Raw genomic sequence first — 26,141 nt, 5'->3', positions numbered from 1 at the left:
AATATTCTGCAGCAATCGCACACGCTCATGAGTCAGAGTGTAAGATGATCTCCTGCAGGTGCCAGGCAGGAGCGTTTCCTTTTGGCTGCTGTAGTCATTACAAATTACGCTCTTGTTCCACCAAGCCTCTCCATGCGCCGTAGGAATCAGTGCATCACATCCTGTCCTAAACACCACATCGCTAGGTATTAGCTCCATATTTAAAGTGGCGTCTGCTTATTTAACACCGAGAGAGAAGATCAGTGAATTATTTGCAAAGTGTTTTGAGAAAATAAATTGGAAGTCACCACAAAGAGACTTATTGCTAGGTGCCGTTGATTAAGCGCATTATGAGATTGTTTGCTCTGAAGCCAAGGGTTGGACTCCACTCTAATTTTGCCAAAAGCCTTCTGTAAACAAGCTGCTTTTTGACATCAAGAAGCTCTTCCTACTTTGGACTGATTATAGGTTTGAAGCTTAATAGCCCTTAGGTACACTTGATAAGCTTTCCCTTTTAAATGATTGCAACTTTCTATAATCAAATATTAGCTTTTACAAAAAAGACAACATATTCCTTCTTAGAAATGTGTCCGCAGCTGTCAACATCATTTTAAAATCCAAAGCAAATAAATAGGAAAGGAAAAAAAAAAAGTTTTTTTTTTGTTTTTTTTTTTTTTTAATGTGATAATTTTTTAATCTAGCCTTTTAGCTTGAGGTGTTACTGATATAGCTGAGATAATGAAGCCTTATCCTTGCTGGGCAGGGTTGTTTGAAGAAGCATTAACACAGGTACAATGACATCTTCACAGGGAGTAGCAGCGTGGCTGATTCTCTTTGGTTAAGCTTGCAAAGTTGTTTTGCCTTTCGGTCATGACAGCTCCAGAACTGGAGCTGAGGACGTGGCCAAACCCTGTTTTTCAGGATCCAGCCTCAGCTCTCTATTGGAAAGTAAACCTTGTTAAGTATTACATTTTGATTAGGGAGCACAGGCAGGGCTACATTTTTGTCAGGATTTTTTTTGCAACATGGATAGTTTCCATGGATGTTAATGCTGAACAGTCCTGACACTGCCTCTTGCAAACAAGCCATTTGACAAACATCAAAAGGCAGTTTGGGGCATAGGTCTCGCTGCTGATCAGCAGAAATTTTAGTAAAAATGTCTGAATTTTGTAGCATTCCTTGCTGACTGTAGCTTGTTGACTGATTAAAAGCAATGTCCTTTCCTCAGCTGTGATCTGAACGATAAATTATCCTTCCTATCTTCCATGCCTTGACAAACACTGAAATAACTAATAATATTGTCACTGCTCTCAGTGTTTCCATTTTTCTGTGTTACCAGCCTGTTGAGATGATGCAGTCTGTTTACTTATAAGACCGTATGGCTTAGCAATGGTAATGCTTGGTGCATGATAGGAATTGAGTCATCAGTCTTTGTCATCAGTAGGCTGCAGTCTTGGTTTGGATTTTGCATCACTGCTCATACAACCTACGCCTATGCAGGCCTGGGTCTAAATCTCCAAAACGGTAGAAGTTTCTTACATTTAAGGTATATTAATCGCTGACCCTGTCTGCTTGAGGTATTGGCATTGTCAGCTTCCATTACAGAGGTCTGGGAGAGCTCAGCAGCCCAGGGCATGGGAGTTTTACTAATAGAAAAAAAAAAAAAAAGAAAAAAAAAGTAGTTGGTGTATCATGTATAATGTAGAGCCTACCTATAGTGGTGATGCTTGATGTCATTAAAGACACACAGGGAATCATCACTGTGTGTCTCCTTCCCCAGCCATGTCTTGTCAGGCTTACTTGGTGGTCGTGGAGGATTTGTGGTGCTGTGCGTCTGCTAAGATGAGCTTTGGCCATTTCAAAGAAGCATTTTGTCGTGAATTGTCAGAAATCCACAGTGAAATACAAGGAAGAGAGTTATATGAAAGTATGAAAAGCTGCTTTATCCTGATGTAAAGTGAAAAAAAGGAAAAAAAATGTAGTAACAATGGAAAAGTGTATGCTTGCCTGAATTGACAATGTTTCAAGGAAAGGCAAGCTTAACCTGCTCTAATACAAGGTCACTTCCTGTTAGCAAAACCCCCTGAAGGGAGGAGAGGAAAATGTAAAAAGATACTTTACAGTAAAACAATATGGTCATTTTACTCAGAGATCAAGGATTCTTTGACAAAAATAAATAAATAAATAAATAAATTTGAAAATCTAGTCTTGGTTTTACAGAATATTTTTAACTCCTCCAACATCACATGATTTTCAAGTCATTCTTTAAGAATTGAACTGTTGTCTTTTTGGTTCTCGCACAGAGGCAAAAATGACTTCTCTCCAGATTCAATTATGATTTTGTTCCTTAACTTTTTCTCCTATAGGCAGCTGAGCTTTTACAACTCGGATACCTATTCACTGAATTTTACTGACAGCGTCATTCTGCTTTCCCTTTCTTCGAGTTTTGTTCTGTTGTATCTCCCACGGCATTGCACTTGCATGTCTTTGTTCATTAGTTTTAAAGTCTTTCTTCAGCTCGGATAATAGAAAAAACATATATATTACTAGTCATCCAGTTGCAATTCTAGCTATACTCAGAGGGGTATATATATTTCCAGTTTGCTGCGTGGGGATTTAGATATATGATTCCAGATAGTCTTAATGAGAGTAACAGCCCTAATTCCCCACACGGCATATTAAAAATGGATCCTGAATGTACAGAGTGAAATTCTGTGATCTTACCTTTCAGTACCTTTGCTTTTTCTTTTTTTCTTCCCCTGAATATCATTTGCATCTGCATTTGTTAGTTAAGGTAATTGACAGCTGCTTTGAGGATGAGAGAGTTGGTCTTCGGAGCCCATGTCTGTGTTGCTTTGCTGTGTTTTCCCGGGGATTGACTGCACCTGGGTGTATCTTTTGAATTGAAAGGTTAATTCAAGAGGGAGTTAGAGGAAAGATTTTACCAAGTTGGTTCCGTTATTATTCTGGTTGCCTTCAATGTCAGACAAGAACAAGGTGCACCTTTTCTTATTACCTTAATTAATTACAAAAAAAACAAAAAACACCACCACCAACAACAAAAAACCCTATTGTGTATCTAATAATTGATCTAATGACTAAGATTTAGTTATAATACTAATACAAGATCTAAGGTAGACAATATTCATGCAGAAATGGTGCAGTGTTCTTATAGCAGAATTTCTTAAGATTTATTTATTATTATTTTTTTATTATTCGTAGACAACCTTGTGTTACAATAAAATACTAAGAAACAGCCATTAGCTTTTTTGTAATTTCAGATCACATTCCTGTTTCCATTCATACCTGTATTTTCTTTCTGTCCTAATGATATGTCTTTGCAGGGAATCCCCAGACCTTGTGGGCAGAATGCCACTGGTGGCATTTCCTTTAGCGGAGAAAAGGTGCAGTGTGGAAGGGAAGGCTGTCTCCACTTCAGCTATATACTAGAAAGTTCCTGGGGCTTAATTTCTCTGTTTCTGAAGGTTACTGTACTTACACTCAGCAGCCAATATTCACAAGTAGCTGGTCTGGTAGTTAGGGGTAAATGGAGGATGAGTGCTCCAGGTACCACTTCTTTCTTTTGCCCATTTTATTTGTTTAATGTTTTTTTGGCCCATGTTTTCAGATGTTACAGAGGAGTGGTGGCCAGGAGATGATTCCTCTAACACCTCTGGTCCCAAATATTTTTTTTGCCACCTTTCAGCCTGTTCTCATCCCCCTGATGATAGTTTTGGATACCGATGCCTAGCAGTAGCAAATAGCCGGTACTGGGAACACAGCGGTGGTTGCTGAGCAGTAAGACAGTCTGGTGAAGAAGCTGTTTGGCTTCACAACACACGCATTTGCTGTGCAGACCATTTCTAGATATGAAGGCAAATGATCTCCTACTGCGATGCTGCTTTGGAGGAGCAGGAACTCTTCTGCTTCCCACTTTCTTTTTGTCTCCTCTCTGCTTTCTGCTGGCCAATAAACTATTTTAATTTAAAAGATGATTTAAAGAGATAATCTGTTTTCCATTCAAGTTCTTTCTGTGGCTGAGCTGCCCTCCTTCCTCCCACCCTCCCTAATTCTAGTGTCTTGGCTGCCTTTGTGAAAAGACTTCCTTCTCTGCTGCTCTGCAGTTACTTAATGCTACCTGCTGCTTTCTTCATCTTCTCCTACTGTGCTGCCTGTTTCTACCTCTTGCCACAAACACTCTTTGATGCCCATGACACCATTAATCGGTCTCAATGTCTTTTCCCTCTGTATGTCATGAAACACTTGCAGAAACACGGTTTGTAACCGCAGGTACAGGATCGGTCAGGGACTGTGGGAGCAGAGCACTGCATGTGCATGAGCTCCAGCTGAGGGGCTGTACAAAACTGTGTCTGCCTGGTTTGTTGACAGTATTTGCATCAAAACTGTTTTCCTCTGAGAGGAGAGAGATGGGGTTTGACAAAAGAGAAGGCAAATATTTGCAATGTGTGAAAAGCAAGGAGAAAAATCGGTTATACCAGAGAGAAGTGGGAGAGCTTGGATTGCTAGATTAGAATATGTGAGCTTTGTGTGCACTGCCTTGCTTTGACCAGATTTTCTGTATGGATGTGATATTTCTTAGGATGTGGTTCATCTCAATGAATTTAATTAGAAAAAAAGTTCTTTTTTCTGTCCATGCTGACCTTCTGGGATTCCTCACCAGAGACTCCCCTGGGGAGCTGGCTCCTCCCTGTACTGACAGTTCAGTTTACAGAAAGAAATGTGAAATTATGTTAAAAAAAATCTGCTCTGCTTGTTAAGGAAGAGGCTAGAAACTGTACCTTAGTGTTTTTGATTTTCCCCAAAATACAGGAAGATCAGTACAAAGCACGAGTTATTCAGATCATTAAGGTGTGTAGGAAACCATCCTTTTGTGGCAGCGTTTTTCCCATCTAATTAGGAGTAGATTAAGTATTGGGAAAGTGACTTGAAAATACCCCACACCTCACTGCAGGATTTAATTTTACCTAATGACTATAAAGAAGGGTTTAACATAATGTGCCACTCCATCCCTTCTTTTCAGTTGGATCAGAGGGCAAAGATAGCAGCAATCTTCCTTCTGTCCTCATCTGAGACACAGGGAAGAAATGTTTAGAGAGGGGCAGCTGTTGGGAATGAGTCAGAGGAGAGAGGAATTATGTGGCCACTTTTTAAAGTGTCATGAAATGCCAGTACTCTGTAAAATGTCTTATGTCCACGTAAAAAATGGGACAATCACTGCCTGGTGTGTTTGTCTTTATGGTTAGGACTGAAACCACCTGTGTTGGGTTTTTGTTTGTTTGTTTGTTTTACCTTGCACTTCCAAGTTCTCCCAGTTGCCTCAGTTCACCAAATTTTTAACAGCTATCAGTCATTTCCACCTACGTAAATCTTCAGATCTTCAGCCAGCCTGTGACTAGGACAGCCATTAGTAATTTTTGCACAGTATTAAAAAACAAGAGCAGAGTCATGCTGTGTTCGTGGCTGTGTGGGTGTCTGCCTTTTAGGAACCTCTGGGAGTGGTTTATAGGGACCTAAAATAGTTCCCATCTGCTCTTTCTGTCTTTCCTCCCCCTGGCTGATCCTGATGCCCTTTCCATGCTGTTCCCAATTCTTTAAATTCCCTTTCCTGATATCTTTGTAATTACTTCCTCTTCTTTCTGAACTTTACCTAAGATGCAGCTATGAGAATGGTCACTTCTATGTGCTCATGTACCCACACTTTCCATTTGCTAGGGTTTTGCAGGCTGTAGTGATGGTCTGTTTGAATTGTCTTTCAAGGTTTGTGTAGCAGAGTGCTCCGTTGCTTTTGACATGGCAAGGTTCTGCAGTTGCAGATGTTGTGCAACATCCTTCACATGAAAACAATTTTAGGGGAAAGTGAATCTTGTACAAATTGGACCTTTTTGCTGCTGGTTCCTGCCATGGCTTTGTAGAGAGATAGAACATGGACCTTAACATGTTGGAGATGAGTGGTGCTTCTGAGGCAGGCACCCCACTATGGAGACCTTAAAACCCTGACCCCAAACCCTCATGGACCTCAGCTTTCATCACAGCCATGACTGGATCCATAATTATAATTTTGACCAGGTTTAACCAATCTGAAACTTTTCTCTTAAGTGAATAAGAGATGAGGGAAAACCACATGGCATACATTTGCATTAGAGTTTTCTTGACTCCTTCCACACTGTCTATTGGACATACATTATTTAGAATGAAAGCTTATTTTTATGAAGAGTATACTCTGATTATTTCTATCAGTAACATTTTGTTGCAGTACAGCTGCATGGCAGTCATGATAATATTTGTATCAGTTACAACTTTTAAAATATATGGCTAAAAGCAGTTTCCAGTTTTGCTGGAAATCAAAATGATGAGGAACAGAGGGCTGAAAACAATAATAGAGTTCTCATGCTATAGATTTTTTTTTTCCCCTGTTTTTCACAGGAACACAAATGTCGTCTGGAAGCCAGAGGAAGCAGTGCGCCACCACGATCAGAGGCACAACAGCCTCTGCCTCTCTTCTGGATACACCATCCAGAAGGACAACCGCTGCTGGTGGCTCATTGAAAAACAAAGATCCCTCCAAGGACACCTCCATACCCAAAGAGATCCAAGCACAGGGCATCCTGAAACCAAGAATGTCTGTCTCCAAAAGTATGTGCAACACAAAAACTTCATCAAGAGTCCTCTTGGAAGAAAATGTTCACAGGCAAAACCAGCTCCTAAAAAGTAAGGTACAAATCCTGCTGTGCTTGTTAGGAATATGGTTTCAATAATAAGATGAGATCAGTCTCAAAGAAAAAAGTGAAATAATGGAAATTCAGTCCATTTTTGTCCAGCTTTAAGTGCTGAGTATGAGTCATCTAGTGAGAGATCCCATCAACTAATCAAACTGTATACATTGCTATGGTTAATAGAAAACAAAATGAAAATGAGAAAGATGGGTTTACTTTGTAGGTAGGTTCAAGAAAATCTTGAAAAAACATTAAAACTGCAGAGTCAAACACTCCCAGTCTGAGCAAGAAACACCGTAACCAAGGTTATTTTTACAACCTTGTTTAGATACCATTTACCTCTGCAATCTTTTTTTATCAGCAAGCTTTCACTACTTAACCGATATTTTCTTCTAATTCAACAGCTATATGTATGTCTTATTTCCCACATTTGTACAAATAGCTAAAATGGAGATGAGTAGCAGAACTCATGCATAAGAGAGTTTTGCAGAAGACAACCGAATCATACTGTAGATGAATTTGGCTTTAGTATCAATATATTTGCAAGAAATTTACTCTAACTATACCTTAACAATGTTGCAATGGTCATATATCCCTTTTTCTTACAGATTTCTTTCTTGTAAGCAGGTAGGGAAAACATTTTCATTATTGACTATAAAGATAGAGAATATAACACCAACTTAAGCAAGTGAAACCGATGTTCTGCTTTCAGTGCAGGAAGTTAAATCATGCCACTTCACTACCCTAATGTGACTTTGTTTTAAGAAAGTGAAGCATCCATGGAGATTTATTAAAGATAAAGTTAATTGACACCTCTGAAATCTTTACTTAATTAAAAATTTTAATTTCATGTTCACAGGTTTCAGTTTTCTTTTTTTTTTTTTTCCAAAAAATATTATATTAACAAGAGCAGTATTAGGGAGGAAATACAGTTCAGGCTTTTATAAGGCAGATGTACCCAAAACAGATCATTTTAACATTTTTTTTTTAAGTACAATATAATATGTACAATATGTCATAGCGAGGAAAATATTTTAAGTTTATTGTAACCAAAAATTGAAATAAAACAGTAATGGGCTTTATTCCCAGATATTTAGTTCTAGAAATCAAATTATTTGGCAAGGAAGAAGTATTCCAATTTGACTTTTCAAAATACTGCATATGGACCTTTTCTGAAGTTAATTTGTTATTCTGGATTACATTTAATTTTGTCCTCTAAATGAGAATCTTGTCAACTGTCTGATTTTTGAGTACATCCCATCTTTTGGTCCTAACTTTTGAAGGAAATATCAGTAAGAGAGCATTAAAGCATAGTCCTAAGAGTAGAAAATCAACTATTTTTTCCTTAATGCAGGACTTTGTGAATTGACAGGTTTCATAATAATGTGCTACAATGTATATTAAGCCCTAGTTTATTAGTTTTTTCATGGAGTCATTCAACTGGCTAATGAACACATAGAAATGACAGAAAGCAAACCATATTATCAGCAAAGAAATAAACAAGAGGAGGGTTTATGAAAGCCTCCGTGTGGTCAAAGAGAAATGATATGTGATTAAGATCTATAACATTATGTTATTTCCTGCGATACATGCAATAAATTGAAATAAACTGTGAGCTGCAGCGTGATAGCCTCTGCTTTCCATAATGCAACCGTATTAGAGAAGCTTTTGGGAAGTGACTACCATCAAACGGAGCTAAGCATCAGAGCAGGGTAATTACACCTCGATGCGGTGCCTGGCTTAATGTGAAAGATACTCTGGGTGTCACAGGGCAGTGAGTAGCACCTATGATTAGATTTGATCTATTCTGCTTAATGAGGCCTATTAATAATACCTTGGCATTCTTATTTCAGAAATTGCCCTCTCTGTCTAATGAGGTGGAGAACCCAATAAAAAATTAACCATGCACTCTTAATGAACTTTTAAATCTCTTGAAGGTGATTACGAATCTTGTGGTTCAAGTGGCAAAGCGGAGGAGCATGAGGAGGAGGAGGAGCGGGCTGGAGCCAGCTGGGAAGCTCTGTCTGCACCTCGCCGCCTGGATGCCGCTCGCCAGAGCCGCAGCGCGCTCGCCCAGCCAGATGTTAGCCCCGAGCCCGACAGAAGACCGCCCACCCCACTGACACTGAAGGTAAAATACCCATTGTTTTTATGGGTGGGCTTAATGTGGGGAGTGATTTTTTTTTATTTATTTATTTTCTCATGGATGGTGTTGCTGCTGGGAACTGGCTGGGGGCAGAAGTTGGCATGTCCTTGATTTTTCTCCTTTCTGGTGATGTTTGGTTGCTTTCATTACTTGCCGAGACTTGCTGGGTTGCCTGGTTGGGCAAGTCCCAGCTGCCATTCCGTGGAGAACCATGATAAAAATTGTAAAAATTGGGGGCTTACAAGGGTCCCAAATGTGCTTGTGAAATCATACCCTGAAACGGGCGCTTTCCCAATTTTGCGTGACATCCAGTGCCACCAGCAGCTGCCGCGGGCATGGCTGTGACCCAGGTTGGTACAAAGCACATCAGCAGATCCAGTGTTTTCCTCCTTCTGGTCCAGTGCATAAGTAAGAGCAACCTCTGCTCCTGTCCTCTGCCCTGAAACATTCCTAAATGCTGAAGCAGCCTTTGACTGGAAAGCATTTTCTTTCTGGATCATCCATGAATGGATCTGCGTGATAATCAAAGTAAACAGGAAAGTTTGTGAACGGTCAGTGACAAGCTGCTTTGGAGATGGGGTGAGACAAAGAAATAGGCAAAATGTCAAGAACTTGAATACGGGTAACTTATAAAATGTGTAATTCAAAACCTTTTGGATATGTCTTCTTATTTTTTTTTTTTTCCTATAAATATTCTTTGTCTGATGTGGAAATATACACGCTAAGGCAGCTTTCTAACAGTGAAAGGGAGCAAAAGCAGATTGGAAGTTTATGAACTTTATTCAGACCAGCAATGATTTTCATGGGGAATCTCTTATGAACCCACTTAGATGAATACCATTTTGTTTTTTTCCTTCCTTTTTCTAAAGTTAAATGTTTTCTCTGTTTCATTTAGGAAGCGCTAGAAATTCACAAGCCTCAGTTCATTTCCCGTTCGCAAGAAAGGCTGAAGAAGCTGGAACATATGGTCCAGCAGAGGAAAGCCCAGCAGAATGATGCTCCTGTAAGCAACCAAGGAGCGCTTCTTGTTCGCAAACTTTCCTCAACATCTGCCTCAAGCAAAAAAAAGCAATACACCATCCCTCACCCGCTCAGCGGTAAGTTGAATTGTGACCAGTAATGGTTCTCTACTTGTTTTTGAAACCTTGCCATGTGTATAGTATTTCTGTATTAATGCTGTGAAAAAACATGAGACCTGCTGCTCCTGTTTCACCCTGCTGGTGTGCCAACATACGTCCTGGTGCTCAGAGAATAAATCCTCTGAAACACAGAGACAGGGTTAGTGGACATGGGGTGCTCCATGGCATCCTTCCTTGGGGGTGTTTTGTCATTGTCACATCATTCAGCACGATGCAGGTTGCTGCTCGTTATAGAGACATTAGCAATTATTGGCATTTTTTACCTGCCACAGCTCACAGAAGGACTGATCTGGGGTGAGAAGTCCCAGGTAGGGGGACAGGTGGGGTTTGGGTGTAGGAGACCCAGTCTGCTCTTCTCGGCAGGTGAGTTTGTCTTGTCTGCCCACCAGCTGTGTGCATGGCTGCTAAATCAGCACATCTAAACTCTGTGATTTCCTAATTTGAATGATTAGGTTGTTTTATTGCCCTTGTGGTAAACAGCCTCAATATCCAGCAGCTCCCTCCCAATAGCATCTCTGTAAATATTATCTAGGCACAGGATGTTAAACAAATCACCCATTTTTATTTTTTTTTTAATTGCCATCTGGCTTTTACTTAATTCAGTTGACGAAAGAAAAAAAAAAAAAAGATTTATTTGATTGGTTGGCATTCCTCTTAACTTTTTGGTTTTAAACCGTGTCTCAGAAGCCACATTATTCTGCTGAAAAATAAAACAATTAAAAACATTAAATAGCCATGTTATGATTAAGTCTGTCCTCAACTCTTCTTCTGACAAAGCCTAAGCAAGCAAAAATACACCCAAATGATCTAAAAGACCAGAGATGGTCTTTTAGACCATGGACTTTAGGATGGAAGGCTAATGACTCACAGAGGTCAGTAACACTCACCAAGTCTTTCAATGAGAAGGTGATGAAGCTCTAATTAGTGTACTAGTTTGTAGTTTTTAAAACAACTACATCAGCTCTGCGCATTCCCCCTCAAAATTATTTTTCTTGGCATGCTTAGCATTGGGGAATATTATTTGCTATCACTAAATCTATGCTGTTTGCTCTGGTATGGTGGCGTCTAACTTATATACGTAATGGGATTTCCAGTACAAGCTAAATAAGCACATATAAACAAAGCACAAAACATGAAGTGCGTGTTAATGAGTCAATAAAATTTATTCCCCACTTCAGTTATCCAAGGTAATTTGTTTGGGTTCAGATGGCTCAGGGCCACGCTGCCCAGCTGCAGTGTGGTGTGGGGGCTCTGCCCCAGCCCCAGTGAGGCCTCCAGGCTGGAGGAGTTTGTCATTTGTCTCTGAAGAAGTGGCAGATATCTCCTTCTTTGTTTGGTCATCTTAAAAATCCCCCCAGACTGCTCTGCAAACACTCTGTGAAACAAAAAGTTGAAAGGTTAAACCTCGTTCTCCTTAAATGATGATTAATTTTTATGCTTGTTTAATGAGCAATAAAAGCATAATATTGAAACATATTCATTATTCATTCAAGTAAATTACTATTTCCCTCTCTTAGTAGTTGGTCATTAAAGATAAATTTGTCTAAAGAGAATCTTTAGTTTCCATAACTCATCTGCGTTCATGTAGCCGCATGTAATTTCCTATTTGTAAAATCTTAATATTTTTATAAAGACAGAAGTGTCACATGTCTGTTGTTGAAGAATAACTGTAATTAATGTTGTAAATCCTAGATCTCTGATAAAGCACAACTGTGTGGGCTGCAGTTCAGAAGGCTGTGTGTAGGAGTGTACTGAGCATATTTAATTTGCTCTGAGTCCTGACAATTGGTATTTTAGGACTTCTCCTCGTGGATGCTATTGTGCAGAAGGATTAGTATCATTAATGAGTCCCAGAGCACGGGATCTTTGTTTAGTACAGATGTTCTTAAATTTTTTTTGGCTGCACCTCTTTTAGAAGAGACAAGGGTTTCCCCTGCATGCTTGCCGGGGTGTTGGATGCCTGTGTCCTGCTGGTGGTTCTGCTGGTGACAACCTCTGTCCCACCGTGTTCACAGCCTGCTCCTTCCCTTCTGCCTGCTCCTCAGGTGGGAAGGAAGGGAAGTTGTCATTTATTGTCATCATTATTCTATATTCTCTGGAAAAGCCATTTTTGCACATAAAATGTGCTTTTCAAGTAAGGAAGGGCTTTGTGTCTCATTTAAAAAAAAAAAAAAAAAAAAAAAAGACAGATCCAGCTCATGAAGCAGGACTGTGACTGGGAGGGCAGACGGGAGATGGAGAGGGAGGAGAGCAGCACCACCTCCCTTGGCACCAGCTTCTTGTTTTTATGGGTCTAATGAGACCGTGCCCTTCCCAAAGCAGGCTCCCAGGCTGCATGTCTACCTCATCCCTGTGCCAACAACACCAAAAGCTGCCTGCCAGCCAAACTGGCTGAGCAAAGGCAACATGGCAAGGTTCACCCCTGACTATTGCACTGTTTCTTAGCCAGCTCTTGAAGTGGCTGAGCGCCTGGGATTTATGTAGATCACAAAGTGCCCAGAAAAGGAAAAATACCATCCTACATCAAGTTGTGCCTTCAGGTCCAAAGACAAAGTCCTAAATGCCACCACCCTCTCTGGCTACACCCAGTTGTAGGTCAGTGGTGGTCCAGGAGCAGCTGTGACACCAAAGCCAAGCAGGGGACGGGCCTGGTGGCTGCTGCCCAGTGTTGTGCTATTGCAGTCATGAAGGCCAAACCAGCTATTAGACATCAACAGTCCTTAGAAGTCAAGGGCACTAGGCACCAAACACTTCTGAGCATGCAGGACAGTGGCTCTGCCACATCTCCACAGCCTCTGGTGCTGATGCTTCTCCTCCTTGCTAGTCTGAAAAACCTCTGCCAAACCCAGCCCTCCTGCAGCTTTCTTGGTCTCAGAAGCAGTCTGCTCTTTCACAGCAACATGCATTGAAACCACATTTGAAATTAAGAACCCAGGAAAGTAAAACGAGTACCTGGAAACTTGCTTAGGCATACAGCATTGTATTGATGGCATCCCTAGGCCTCAGGGTGTGATCTTGTGGTTGCTTCTCTTCAGCCTGATAGCTTCCGCTTTGCTCTTTTTTGTCTTTGGGATGTGTGGAGAGGTCTTTATGGCTTTGAGGTTCGTAGGGCTCATTGCCAGCACACCCTCATGCATTTTCCAGTGATTTTCATAAGGGCAGGTCGGCTGGGGAAGGTAATTTCCACTGGCCCCGACACAGTGACCCCAAGGATGGATTATAAGTGCGTTTGTGGTTGGGCAGAAGGAGCGTGTCTGTGCGAACCCCATGATGCTTGCAGAGCACACACACCACAAACACTGGCAGTAATGCTAGCTATCCCCTTCCTTTTCCGCCTCCAGAGGACATTTCCTGGCCCAGCTCCCCGTGTGCACGTCTGTGTCCATGCGGAGAGAAGTCAAGGTGGGACTGCCCCATCAGATGGCAGCCAGCTCCTACTCAGGCATAAATGAGGGGGGTTCTGCAGCCCGAGATGTTTCCCTTCTGCACTCCATAAATTTGTCGCTATTTCATGTAATCTCTCCAAAATAAGCTTGTTACGTGTGCTTCTCTCCTGACTTGCATTATTTCAGTGTCACCCAGAAGAAAGACCATGACCTTCAGAAATTTTCCTCTGCCTAAAATTGTTCTATCAGGCTAAAATATCTTTATTGATAAGATGAAAATATCAGATAACACATTTTTCCAATGTTTTGACAGTGTTGTTACAACTTTACAGTTTCTTGAAGATGAAAGAAATAGCTGGCACTCAACATCATTTCCATATAAATACCAACATCTGTGCAGCTTCCGTCTACCTTCTCATCCTCAAAAAAAACCCAAGTTGTTTATGATTTTTAATTGTAATTCATGAGTAGGATTTTATGAAAGGCTAAAAGTAATCTTGGAAAAATAAAAATGTTTATCCTGTAGAAGATTTTATCGTCACGAGAGTGCTTTGAAGGCAAAGAACATGAGACTCTCACACTAGCCTTTGTGCTGGATAATGTGTAGTGCTACATTTTGAGAGTGCTAATTAGTCCAAGATAGACTACTCGGCTGTTGACTATGTCGAACAAATTAGAGATCCCACTGTGACGAACTGAATAGAAACAATGTTCAAATAACTGGATTTAAATCTCGAAAACCGTAATGTAATTACTTTAGTGACAGGACTACCAGCTGTTTATAGGCCTTTAAATCTGCATAATGAACAGCCTTCTGATCTTAGTGTACACAAGCACTTTCAGAGGTTTAAAACATTTCTCAGGCACATATGTTTTTTTCATACCTTCCATTTTGCTCTCCTTTGGGAGGGTGGTGGTTCGTTGGAAATGGCACTGGAAGTGGAAAGTCGCCATTCAGCTCCTACCGATGTGCCTGCTGTTCCTCTGGGTTTGTATCCAGTAATACTCCAAACCCCGTATCTTTAGCAATATTTTGGAAACAAGTTTATACCTCCTCAGCCATGCTTCTAAACCATTCCAAAAAGCCTTATTGTAACTTCAAAAGCCTGGAGGGCAAGGAATTGCTGGTTTTGTTTGTGTTTTCAAGGTGCCTTTTGGAGGTTGTTACTGGGACTGCAGATTCATTGGGGAGAGGAGAAGACAACAATCAGAGAATTTGCACTAAGAGTGCAGCCAGCAGCTCCTGCAGCAGTAGATGTGCATCCTTGTGCTCTTCAGATGCCATTGGTGGCTGATGGGATGTTTGAAGCCTCCTGCCCATCTCTGCTCATATATGACTTTAGTTGTGCCATTGCTCAGGTTTCTTTTCCCTGTCAATATTCATAGCTAGCGGTAGTGCTACTGATCCTGTTGGCGCCTGGCCACTTAGTTAAGGCTGACAGTTCTGAATAAAGATTAAGCTGCAGTCAGGTAATTGAATTAGGAAGAGGGATGACCTATTTTTATGATATTATTATCCATCACCTTGATTACAGTGGTGCCTGTGAGTCGGCTAGACGTGGGCGGCACCTTGCAGGGCACTGGCACCAGGGGACAAGGTCCTGTGGGGACTTGCTGTGGTGGCAGGGGAGGAGGTGGGTGTTGTGAATGGGCTGACCTGCACGTCCCTTCCACGTCCTCATCTTTATGAGTGGGGGGAGAAAGTCAGCATCTGTGCAATGCAATAGTAACTGGAGAGAAATAGGAAATGTATAGGAGAGCCCAGGGAGGTGAGCAAGAAGGACAATTATAAATAAGCAAGACTGAAGTCAAAAGCCTGTGAAAGTGTGCTAGAGTACATTGCCAATTAATATCAAGCGGAGAAAATCCAGCCAGCATTGCAGAAAGCTTTTTGGGCATGTAAAAGCCCAGCTTTCTGGGTTTCTGGAGCTCTTTACAATGGGGTGAGCATCTGAGAGAGGCCCCTCAACACAAGGGGTCCGTGTCCCAAGGTGGTGCCAAGGAAGGTGGAGATAAATTGGAAAATCTTCAAATATGAAGTTTTCTGTGCAAACAATTACAGTGTTGAAACAATGCGCATTATAGAGGGTGACTCACAAAGTTCAGTCAAATTGCTGGGGGATAATTTCATTAGGGTCTTGAAGTAGCCAAATTGAAAACTGAATTTTCGATGACGGACTTTTTAATCATGGAGTAAGAGGTCTGATTTCATCCATGATTATAAGCTGAAACTAAAGAAAACAGGACTGAGAGGATGGTGCAAGTTTTACTAAAGATGGAACAAACCTTTTGATCAGTTTGCCAAATCTGTCATACCTTCTTTATTAATGCCTTTTTTTTTTTTTTTTTTTAATGGAAATTATAGGCTTTTCAATACTATATGCTGTAGTCAAACAGGAATGAATTGGGAAGGGCAGGTTAGATAGTACTTATTTATTTTTTTTCTGGATGAAGTCCAAGAATATTCAAATGTCATTTGGATAGAGGGGACTGGTCTCCCATATCATGCCCAAAATGAATTTATCATTAAAGTATTTCCATAAACCTGTAGTTTTTAATGTTTTTATAGACACTAGTGACATTTTCCTTTGCTAAGACTGAAATACTAGGGAGGATCCGAAGTCTCAATAGCCACAGAGTAGGCCACACCTGAACAGCCCATGAACCACCTGTCTTTGGGTCCTCTTGGTAGAAGGACCTCTGTAGACCTTCAGCATTTCTTGGAGATGAGCAGAAATTCCAGGCAGTCTTGCCTTCACACTTTTATCTAGTGGGTTACTGCATTCTTTTAATAAATAACACCAAAACATCATCTATTGACTGCAGTTGATGTAATTCATTTCATGAAGTCATTGACATGAAATGTGTAAAACTTTGGGCAGTACCCTGGGGTGTAGGCACTCTTTGGTTTCTCTGGATGAATTCCCAGTCAAGTGCTATGGGCATGCTAAGCTGAATGCCACCTTGATATTTATCTTAGATTCAAGGTTAATTTATTTTTTTAGGGGACTGTTTATTTTGAAAGCGGTGTTTAAAACAAACAAACAAACAAACAAAAAAACAAACATATATCTTAGAACTTCTCTGGGTGAATGGGCATTTGGTGAACTATTTTTTTAGTTCAGTGAAAAAGCAGTGCAATTAGAGAATCACTATTATCAGTGCTTAGCCTTTCAGGAACTGACAACACACCCTCAAAGGTACATTTTAGCTCCTAACAGTTTGAGAATTCACATAAATATTAGTGGAAAATGTATATGTATTCTGATGGGCAGAGTTTAGCCTTTGATTTTTATTAGTTTTATTATTTTATTTTATTTTATTTTATTTTATTTTATTTTATTTTATTTTATTTTATTTTATTTTATTTGTTTATTTCAATTTAAGTGTTTGAATGAGTTAGTGGTAAACAGGAAGTCAGAGGACAGTTCCCACACACCCTATTATCTGTTCTTTGTCTAAACGCTTAATAACTTCCAGGCAGGAAAGTTGCTCATCCTGTCTGAGGTGCAGTTTAGCATGAGTTAAAATATATTGCAGTGATGACCCATTTACCTTCATTTACAACTTGCTGAAGTAGCTTCTTTCCCCTGCCACGGAGATCTCACAAACCATTGCTGCACACAGAATTGGTATAAATACTGGAAGCTTGCTGGTTTGACAGGGTTTGAATAAAACACCAAGGAAGTTCTTCATGCCTGTCTATACCTTTTTATTATTTTTTTTTATTATTTTTTTAATTATTTTTATTTTTAAAATTATTTTTAACTGTGGTGCATCACTGGAAATACCAAATGTCTGTTTTGAAATCCCTTCTCTTTTATCCTTCTTTATCGTTTTCTCCAAAACCATTACAAGGCTATGAGATCTGATAAGGAACTTTGATAAAATGCAATGTAGGAGGCTATCAACTTGGGGAACTGTCCATTTTATGCCCAACCTGGGTCTTGGTTTTGTAAAATGAATGTTAATTCAGGTCTTCATGGTGTGATTGGCAAGTTTTTATAGCACTGAGTACGTGCTGCTCCTCCTCTTGGAAATATGTTTTGTTCAATCCTATGTTCAGTTCTGAACATAAAAATCATATGCATGTTTAAACATTGGTTAATTTTCTAATTTTAAACATTTTTTATTTATATTTCAGTTAATTTTAGAATTCTCATCCCAAAATTCCTCAAGAACATTATTTGTTTGATACTTATACATGATTATTTTCTCAGACATAGTGACCTGAGAGCAAGCTGAGAGATACTACATGAGTGTTTACCTATATAAGTGTTACCCTTTTGACCTTGTACTGCTTCACGAAGGGTATATTTATAACCAAGGCAGATTTATTATTTTTCTTGGAGGATTGTCCCAAGAATCTCTTTTTGATTCCTCCTTCAAAGCCTCTGGCACAGACACATATAGATTCCAGGTAGAATCATGGGCAGTGATGAACCTGATACCCTTCAAGATGATTTCTGTGTCATCCAGAGAGAATTATTCTCACAGGTTCCAGTGGCTCTGCATAAAGATCTGGAAGATTTAATGTGTCATTAACATATTTTATTCAGGGGGTTAAAAAAGGGAGGGGGGGTCTTTATAACAATTGGTTTACTCCCAGAAATCCTCTCTCTGAGAATTCCTGGAATAGAAGTTCATACATTTCATGAGGTGTAGCTCAGTCCATTTGAATTGTTATCAAACCAGGCTCTGTGTTTGCCAGTCATGCTGCCTGATAACGTCGTGTCTTGGGGAAGGCCCACCTTGCCTGCCTGTGGAAAAGCCTGGTGTGGGCTGTGCAGCTTTCTGCTGCACCCAAAGACATAGGAACGGCCAAGGAAATGTTGGTCACACCAGGGACTGCCCAAGCATCTCCTATTTTTGTTTCAGCGCTGCAGAGAACCCATGGTGATGGCTTTATATGATTTCAGACTGTGGTCCTGTGCCATTGTCCAGGTTAGAGGACATGCCTTGGGGAAGGGACGTGTCCTGCAACCATGACCTGTCAGATGACGTTTGCAACCGTGAGCAGCAAGGGACTGTGCTGGGAGCTGCACTGGTCCCAGCAGGATGGTGTTGTTGGTCCCTAATCCTTCTGCAGGGTCACAGAGGCAATCTGCTTCATGAAGCACTAGGATTATTTGGGGAGCTATAGCACCCAAGTGTTTATTCCTTTTAAATTAATGAGCATGTAAATGAACATTAAAACACTAATTAAAAAAGTCAAATTATATTTTTCCAGTAAATCGAGTATGTTGCTTGTGTCTACTGAAGTTGTAATAATAATTATTAAGCCTAGATAAGCCCTGAGTGGAGAAAAGTTATTCCTAGGGCAGAGGAAGCTTCACGGCCTCCTCTCCTTTCACAATTTGCATTTTGAAAGCAGTACCAGGTTAGAATAGAAACTGCTGCATAGCTCCCTTTTATTTTTACATGGAGATACAGCAGCTTCAAGGACAAACAGCATTTTCCTGAGCAAGGCGGTAATCTGAGCATGGTTTTGCCTCTGGGTGTAGCCCCGTATGCTGCTGGAGGCTGTTAGGTTGCTACGACAACTCCCATAAATATCCCTGAAACATTTGGTGTCTTCAACAGCGTGCCCCACAAACCTGTTGGGAAGGGGGCTTTTTTGGGTAGTAGCGGTTGGGTTTGCTCTGGCCCAGCGTCTGAACTGGGCAGTTCTGGAACAAATTATTCACTGTATCTGTTTTCTTGTCTTGATTATTCTATTTTGTCTCTTCAGTGAGATGGCAGAAAGAGGCTGACGCGGTGCCTGCTGTGATATATATTATGTCTTCTAAACTTCCTTGGCAAATGGAAGTGCTTAAAAGTTTGCACACATTTATCTTATACATATGTTCTGCAAAAGCACTTGCAAATTCCTCTGACTTCCAGCTTAATGTGACTACTCAGGGCACTGCACCCTGTCCTCCGTGCCTCCTGGCTGCCCACCCTGTGCAAATGACATGCAAAAACTATTCGGAGACCATTTTAGCAAGCAAGGTGTTAAAATTACCTATTCCTGGGACCCACTGACTATGAAGATCAGTAATTATTTCCCTGTATCAAGGGAAACATTGACTGAAATTATCTCAGATATCCTCATAGTTGATCAGCAAAGAGTAATACAATTTTCCTCCCCCTAGCATGCAGCATAATTACTCGCAGCCCTGTAAAATAGGTATAAATCGAAGTGGAAAGGATGGTGCCAAGCCAGGATCCTGACACACGGTGGCTGGGGACATGGCCTGCAGCGTGGGCCTCACCTGCTGCAGCCCTGCTGGCAGCCGGCGCTGGGCTGAGCAGAGGCCTACATAGCTGCGTGTGGCAATGACAAGAGTCGGATACATTTAAAATAAATGTCTTTCCCTTGCTGGATGGCAGCTTTGGGACCCAACTGAGCTCCAGATGAAGTTGTTAAAAGCCTTTCTATTGACCTATGCAGATCTGACCTCAAGTCATCGAAAGTTTAATCAGGAATACCATAGCATGACTAAGTGGAAAGAGAAGCTTGAAATTTCAGTAAACACAGATTCATCTAATATTAACTTTATTTTCCCTCTGCTAGATAACCTCTTCAAACCAAAGGAAAGATTCATTCCAGAGAAAGAGATGCACATGAGATCCAAAAGGTACTTCCACATCACCTTCACACATTGGGGCTGGTCTGTCACACTTCTTGCCGTGCTTTTGCACAATGCTAAAGTTTTGCTTTGTTTGCATCAATTTGATCTATTTGGGCCAAGCCTGCCCTTTAAGCAGAGTCTTTCTAGGAGTTTCAGACAACACAGAATGCCCATACCCTGCAAGCCACATCCCTGAAAGAAGGAAGATTCTCCTTCCTTTTTGATCCAGTGGGAATTTTGTCATGGTTTTCGATGGGAAAAGATCAGACCAGAAGTCACCTTTCTGAGGGCAACTCCTGTAATATTTGAAAAGGACAAATAATGTCTTTTTTTTTTTTTTTCTTTTTTTTGGTAAAAGAGTTCCTAGTGACGGTGAAAAAATATCAACAGATTACAGTCTTCTATGGATGGTTTTCTTAGATTTCAGAGGAATGCCTGAAAATAATTGCTCAGTATTAATTTTGTGACATAAATGAAAAAAAAAAAAAAAGAAAAAAAAGAAAAAAAAAGTGTACAGGCCAAATTCTGTTTTGAAATCAAAACCACTTGCACCGAGCTCATTAGAAGCTTCCCCAGAATTATGCTGCTGCATTGAGATAACCTGATCCCATCTTTCTTTACTCCTTAGCTCAAAATCAGCACTGTTTTTCAAGAATTCAGATGTTTTTAATAACATTATTATTAATAATTTATAATTCTTGTGCCATGGATCTAATTCAAATACTCAGAGATGCCCATTAATGCCAAGTATTGCATTGGTGGCATACATTTCCAATAGAAGAATAAGTCATTTGCAAGTCCCAGGGATGACGTGAAGTTAACTTTCCAAATTCATTCCAGGATTTATGACAATTTACCCGAAGTAAAAAAGAAACAAGAAGAAAAACAGAAGCGGATAATCATCCAGAGTAATAGATTGCGTGTGGAGATCTTCAAAAAGGTAATGATTTATTGTGAATGCAAAGCACAGCTCTGTAATCCTTCTTGCCGCTTTAAAATATGAGTGTCTGACCACTAGTCTGTAATTAAATCTATTTGTGGCTTTATTATCAGTATTTGTGCACTTCTCTTCGCTATTATCCTCCTGGGCCCTCAGCACCCCTATGAAGCAGAGAAGGAACAGTGAGATGTAGGATGCTCAGACACCAGGCCCTGTGGTTTTGCAGTGATTAGTTTTTCTTCTCTCTAGCAAAGAAGTTTTCTAGTTGTCTTCTCTCTAGCCCTGTAGTGGGTGCTGGCAGGAGAGGCAGATACCTGTGTTCACACAGGCCCATGGACATAGTGCCCTGGGGAGCCTCTGCTATCATGTGCAAACTCTGAGAGCAAAGGATGTTATTCAAATCTTGTCCTTGGGATTGGGCACTTCCTTGGCCTTGGAATTGACAGATGAACCTCATGTCAGAATAAGCACCCAATACTTTATATTTTAAAAATTAGTAATTTGTCCTGGCAGAAATCTGCCTTAGTGCAGTTAATCTACATGGAGATCTGATGAACTGCCAGGTAATCCTCCTCCGTGTCATCTACATGTAACAATTTTTCCTTAAATGCTCTACTCCTCCATCTAATCACACTGTTCCTGTCCAAGCTGGAAAAGCTTTCAGTGCTTTTTTTTTTTTTTTTTTTTTTTTCTTTCTTTATTTTTTTTTAAAGATTTGAGATCTAAGGAGGCTTATGCCATCTCACAGCATTGCTCAGGTTTCTACAGCTGTTTCCGCCTCATGTAGTTTAACACTATCTTAAGGTTGTTTTGAATTGTTTTGTTTTTTTTTCCTAGCAATTACTGGACCAGCTCCTTCAAAGAAACACTGAGTGACAAAGGATTCTCTTGCCGATCATCCTAATTGGATCTCAAATGCCTTTGACTGCTAGATAAGCCATAAAAGTTACTGTTATCTTAATTACCTGGAGGTATTTTTCTTATCTTTAGCTCTTTATAAAAAGAAAGATCATTTGTATTTCAACTGAAATTTTAAGGCAACTTTCAAGCAAGCAAACTATGGTCTAAAAGGGAGCTCAGCTGTTTGAGAGCATCAACTTATGGTCAGTTTACCCAGAGGAAATAATTTTAAGAATTTTTAATGCAAATACTGAATTACAGTGGTATTGTTTATCTTAATCTTTTTAAAAGTATACATCTGTGTAGCAATAGAACTGGGTTTATAAGACCTGGGAAACTTATTTCTCTGAAGTATTCTATTAATTGATTTCCTGTGAGTTAAATCCTCAAACTAAAGAAAAATGAATATCATTATTTGTTATGTTTAGAAACTAGCTGAAATAGCATTACCACATAATCATAGCAGCAGCAGTTTCACATTAATACTTAACATACCAAAAGGGACCAATATTTCATCTCTCTGAAGAACTCTATTCCTGTTTATGTAGTGAATCTGCATAGCAAGCTTACCTGTTTAAAGGCAATATTTAAAAATTTGGTTTTAACTGTTTTTCATGTTTTTCATTGTAATATGTATTTTACTCCACTTCTGTGAGCATTAAGTATTTATAGAAATGGCATATTAAGAAGCAGTGCCAAGAAGTATGTTTGCATCAAAACTGCAGAACTAAAACCATCTGCAATGTTTCCTCCAAAAATATTTAAATTGTTATTTGTACATTTTGGAAGTAAAAACAACCAGCTTACAAACCAATGGAATTTATTTATGGAATAAAACACGAATATAATATTTGTCCAACTGCTGTGTTTTTATTTGGTACTGTTAAATATAACACAATTATTGAAACTGCTTGAGAAGTCATGCCTTTGTCTGCCACAAATCCTATGGTAAAAAATATTGCCCATAAAAATCATTGCAAGTGTTAACCTCTGTTGCATGAACACTCAATTGAATGTGTTTGAATGAGGCTGGAGTTTAGCCTTTGATATCTATGCTTTATTTTTCTAATCCATCCTGAGATGTAAGGTTAACTGTTTTGGAAGAGTTATGTTGGTGAGCAGAGCACTGGCCACTTAGATAGCCTCCAGCTGCGTGACTTGTGCTGGACACCAGGAGCCTGCTTGTATCTCATGCTCTCTCTCTCTGTTAAATTATTTTTCCTCTTTGTGTTTCAGCTTCCTAGTTTGTAAAGTGGGATTAATGATGTTAATTTTTGCTCACAGAAAAGGTAGAGATTTATTGAACAAATACACTGCATTCCAGGCAGATATTTTTAAGTACTCGACAATTGGTTCGATACATTTTGAGAGAAGAAGGTAAGGAAACGCTTGTTGTGAGAAAGGAACTGCCAGGGCTCTTGCCCAAAACAAGTCTTTTTAACCAATCAAGTAATGCTGTACTGGGGACTGAGGTCAGGGCTGGACCACACATGGCTCCAAACAGGGGAACTTGTGAAAGGGACTGAGAGAAGGGACATCCTCCAAGCTTCACGGCTCAGCTGCATGGTAGGTCTGCTCTCCTGTGGCTTCATTGATCCCTCTGCCGCTCTCCAGAAAAAACATGTGGCCTGCCTCGAACAGGAGGGCCTTTCTCTTCAGCAGACTTCTGGGGCTCCACCACACAGTGATAAATGTCAGCAGTGAGCACACCCACACACATGGTCTCCTAGACTGGATCTGAAGGATTATCTTTCAAGCTTAGTTTCAGTTAGAGCTCACTACAAGAACTGAAGACATTTCCTATAGAAGTCAGTGCCAAATCCCCTTTGAGTTCAGTAGGAACCTAAAATTTCCCCCCTTGGTTCCTTAACCTCTAGTTTCTTGACTTTGGAGGAATGCAGCTTTGATTTATTGGGTTTGATGAATCAGGAGCATTGCTTCTCACACACATCCATAGGGGAGTATTATGTACATTTAAGCCTGTTTTACTGTATCTACTTAAACTTGCTTGTAGTCCTTCCCTAGAGCCACAGCGAGGCATACCACTTTGGTATGGAGACAAGATGTTAGGTCTTTGGTCCCTATCCTCTGGATGAGAAGAAAAGCAGCCTGGGTCGGGGATTTTCTCTGGTGTAGGACTGACATCCTATACCAACAGGAGAAGAGAGCCCTGAAACTTCTCCTAGTTCTTCTCTGGCAGAGCAGAAGACCAGGAGCCTTCCTGGTTGGGAATGAAAGAGTATTTTACAAGGAAATGCAACATTTTTCTTGTAGAATGCCAAGAAACTAGAGAAATGGGTCTTAATCTAACCGTCTTAATCTAACTGCCCAAATATATCCATCCCTCATGCCCATATAATTTTACATGCCTGTGTAAATACATATATACATATTTGACATGTTTCTCACCGTCTGGCTGGGAATTACAGAACCGCAGCCTGGCTGATGTGGGCAGGGACCTCAGATCCCTCAGGTCCCTCCCCACCCGAGCAGGGTGCCCAGCCCCAGGTCCCGGTGGGTTTGAAGCTCTCCAGGAGGAACCCTCAGGCCCTCTCTGGGCAGCCTGTGCCAGGGCTCCCTGATCCACACAGTACAGAAGTGTTTCCTGATGTTTAGCTGGAACTTCTTGTGCTCCAGTTTTGCCCATTGCCTCTTTTCATTGAACAGAGGAGCTGATCCTTCTTAGAAATCCATTACATCCTGGTGAGAAAAGGAAACATGAGAGCAACTGAAATGAGGCGTGACAAGGGTCAGCTTCCTTTCTGCCCCTTGGCAGCCCTGTCAGCAGGCTCCCTGGGGCAGGGGTGGCTTGGTTTCCTGTCATTTCTGCTGGCCATCCTCAGAGATGGTATGGCATTGGCTTGCTGCATCCTCGTGTCATCTTGCTCATAGGTAGCTCCACCTTCTCTGTCTTAATATGCTGTTCATAAAATCTTTTGGCTTTGGAGAAAGGTTATTTCACAATGTTTTTTATTTTCTCTAAATGCAGCTTTCAAAATCTACAGGACAAGTATGTGGCAACTTGAGGTGGGAATTGTCTCCCATAAATAACCTTGGAAGTACACCTAGTGAACAAAATGCCTAATGCAAATCACTGTCTGGGAATGCTTTATATGACATGAAACCTTCACTTCAAAATAACAAAAATGATCTCTGTTGCAAACCTAATTTCTCTTTCTGGGCCTCAGAAAAGAAGGTATCTGGTAATGTATCCAGCAAACAATCCTGACATTCATTTCAGTTCTACAATCAAGTCATTGTAATAGAAAATAGACTATACAGGAAAATGTTACTTCAGAAAAACATGGGCCTCACAGGCTTAGCCCTGTACAAGTAGGCATCAACTTAATAAACTTTAGAGCTAGGAACAAAATTGACGTAATTTCACTTCAGACTCTCAGGCATTTCAAAGGAAAGAATACATTCACCATTGGACAGTACGCTCCACAGACAACTCCCCAACCTGTGCTGGAGAGCACCCACATTTGCTAAATACTGGAATTTTGCTTCTCTTTGGATGCTGTTAGGGCATGGGTTCTCTATTTGTCAGCCCATGCTGTGTGTCTTTACGGGGGACGCATTTTCTTGCTGGTGCAACTGCATGAGGATTGACACTCAGGTGACAGCCACTGCCGCTTGTTCCTCAGTTCCTCACTGACTTTCCTGGTTTCTCACTGCTGATATGAACATGCATCCAAAGCAGTGTTAACGAGTTCTAGTCAGGGTAAAATGTTGAGATGGTTTCAACATGTTAAGGCTCACCACCTCAGCCTTTTCCCTCCTCACCAGAAGCATCTAAGTAGGGCTGAAGTTGTTCCTTGCTCAAAATGGCGCCCACATGGGGGACACGCAGTGGTTTAGGTGTGTGAGACACATTTGTCTCCATGTTGGCAACATTAATTTCATCTGACAGCAATACGTCATTAAGGGCTGAAAGTCACTGTAATGTAAAGCGCTGAGGGTTACAGTATTCTGGGGATTTATTTTAAACCCAAATATTTTCCTGTGTACGTGTATGCAAGTCATTAGTTACTTCTTCAAGTTTACTCAGCTGGTCAGATAGAAGAGGAGACTGTCTGGGTAAGGCTTGCTCGGAGTTTTGTTGTTTAGTATCTGGGATTGGCCATGTCAGCGTAATGTTTTTTGTGAGAGGGCTGATTTACAAGGAAAACAACACAGCAAAGCAGGGATAAAGTTTCTGGCAGCTCTCTCTGGAGGAATCCATTCCTGATACATCCATCACAGCAAGAGCTCTGTGGCCAAAAATACCCCAGCTTGCCTCTTCCGCAAAGATGTTTGCTCC

The 26,141-nt window shown here is 40.6% G+C and overlaps 1 protein-coding gene across 1 annotated transcript in view; it reads left to right on the top strand.

Moving 5' to 3' along the window:
* LOC311211677 ((E2-independent) E3 ubiquitin-conjugating enzyme FATS) overlaps positions 1–21,814 on the top strand; it is a gene marked incomplete at both ends in the record, with an annotated part of 62,904 nt that extends 41,090 nt beyond the window's left edge. The window contains 6 exons of the mRNA XM_084290575.1: positions 6,424–6,708; positions 8,651–8,844; positions 9,755–9,956; positions 19,941–20,004; positions 20,839–20,938; positions 21,776–21,814. Coding sequence (XP_084146701.1) covers positions 6,424–6,708; positions 8,651–8,844; positions 9,755–9,956; positions 19,941–20,004; positions 20,839–20,938; positions 21,776–21,814 — 884 coding nt within the window. The remainder of the gene's footprint in view (positions 1–6,423; positions 6,709–8,650; positions 8,845–9,754; positions 9,957–19,940; positions 20,005–20,838; positions 20,939–21,775) is intronic.
* Positions 21,815–26,141: the final 4,327 nt, after the last annotated feature.

Source organism: Netta rufina (assembly GCF_964035555.1).
Source record: "Netta rufina genome assembly, chromosome: 7".
Lineage (NCBI taxonomy): Eukaryota > Metazoa > Chordata > Aves > Anseriformes > Anatidae > Netta > Netta rufina.
Note: the sequence above shows the minus strand (reverse complement) of the source record. Positions and strands in the feature narration are given on the sequence as shown.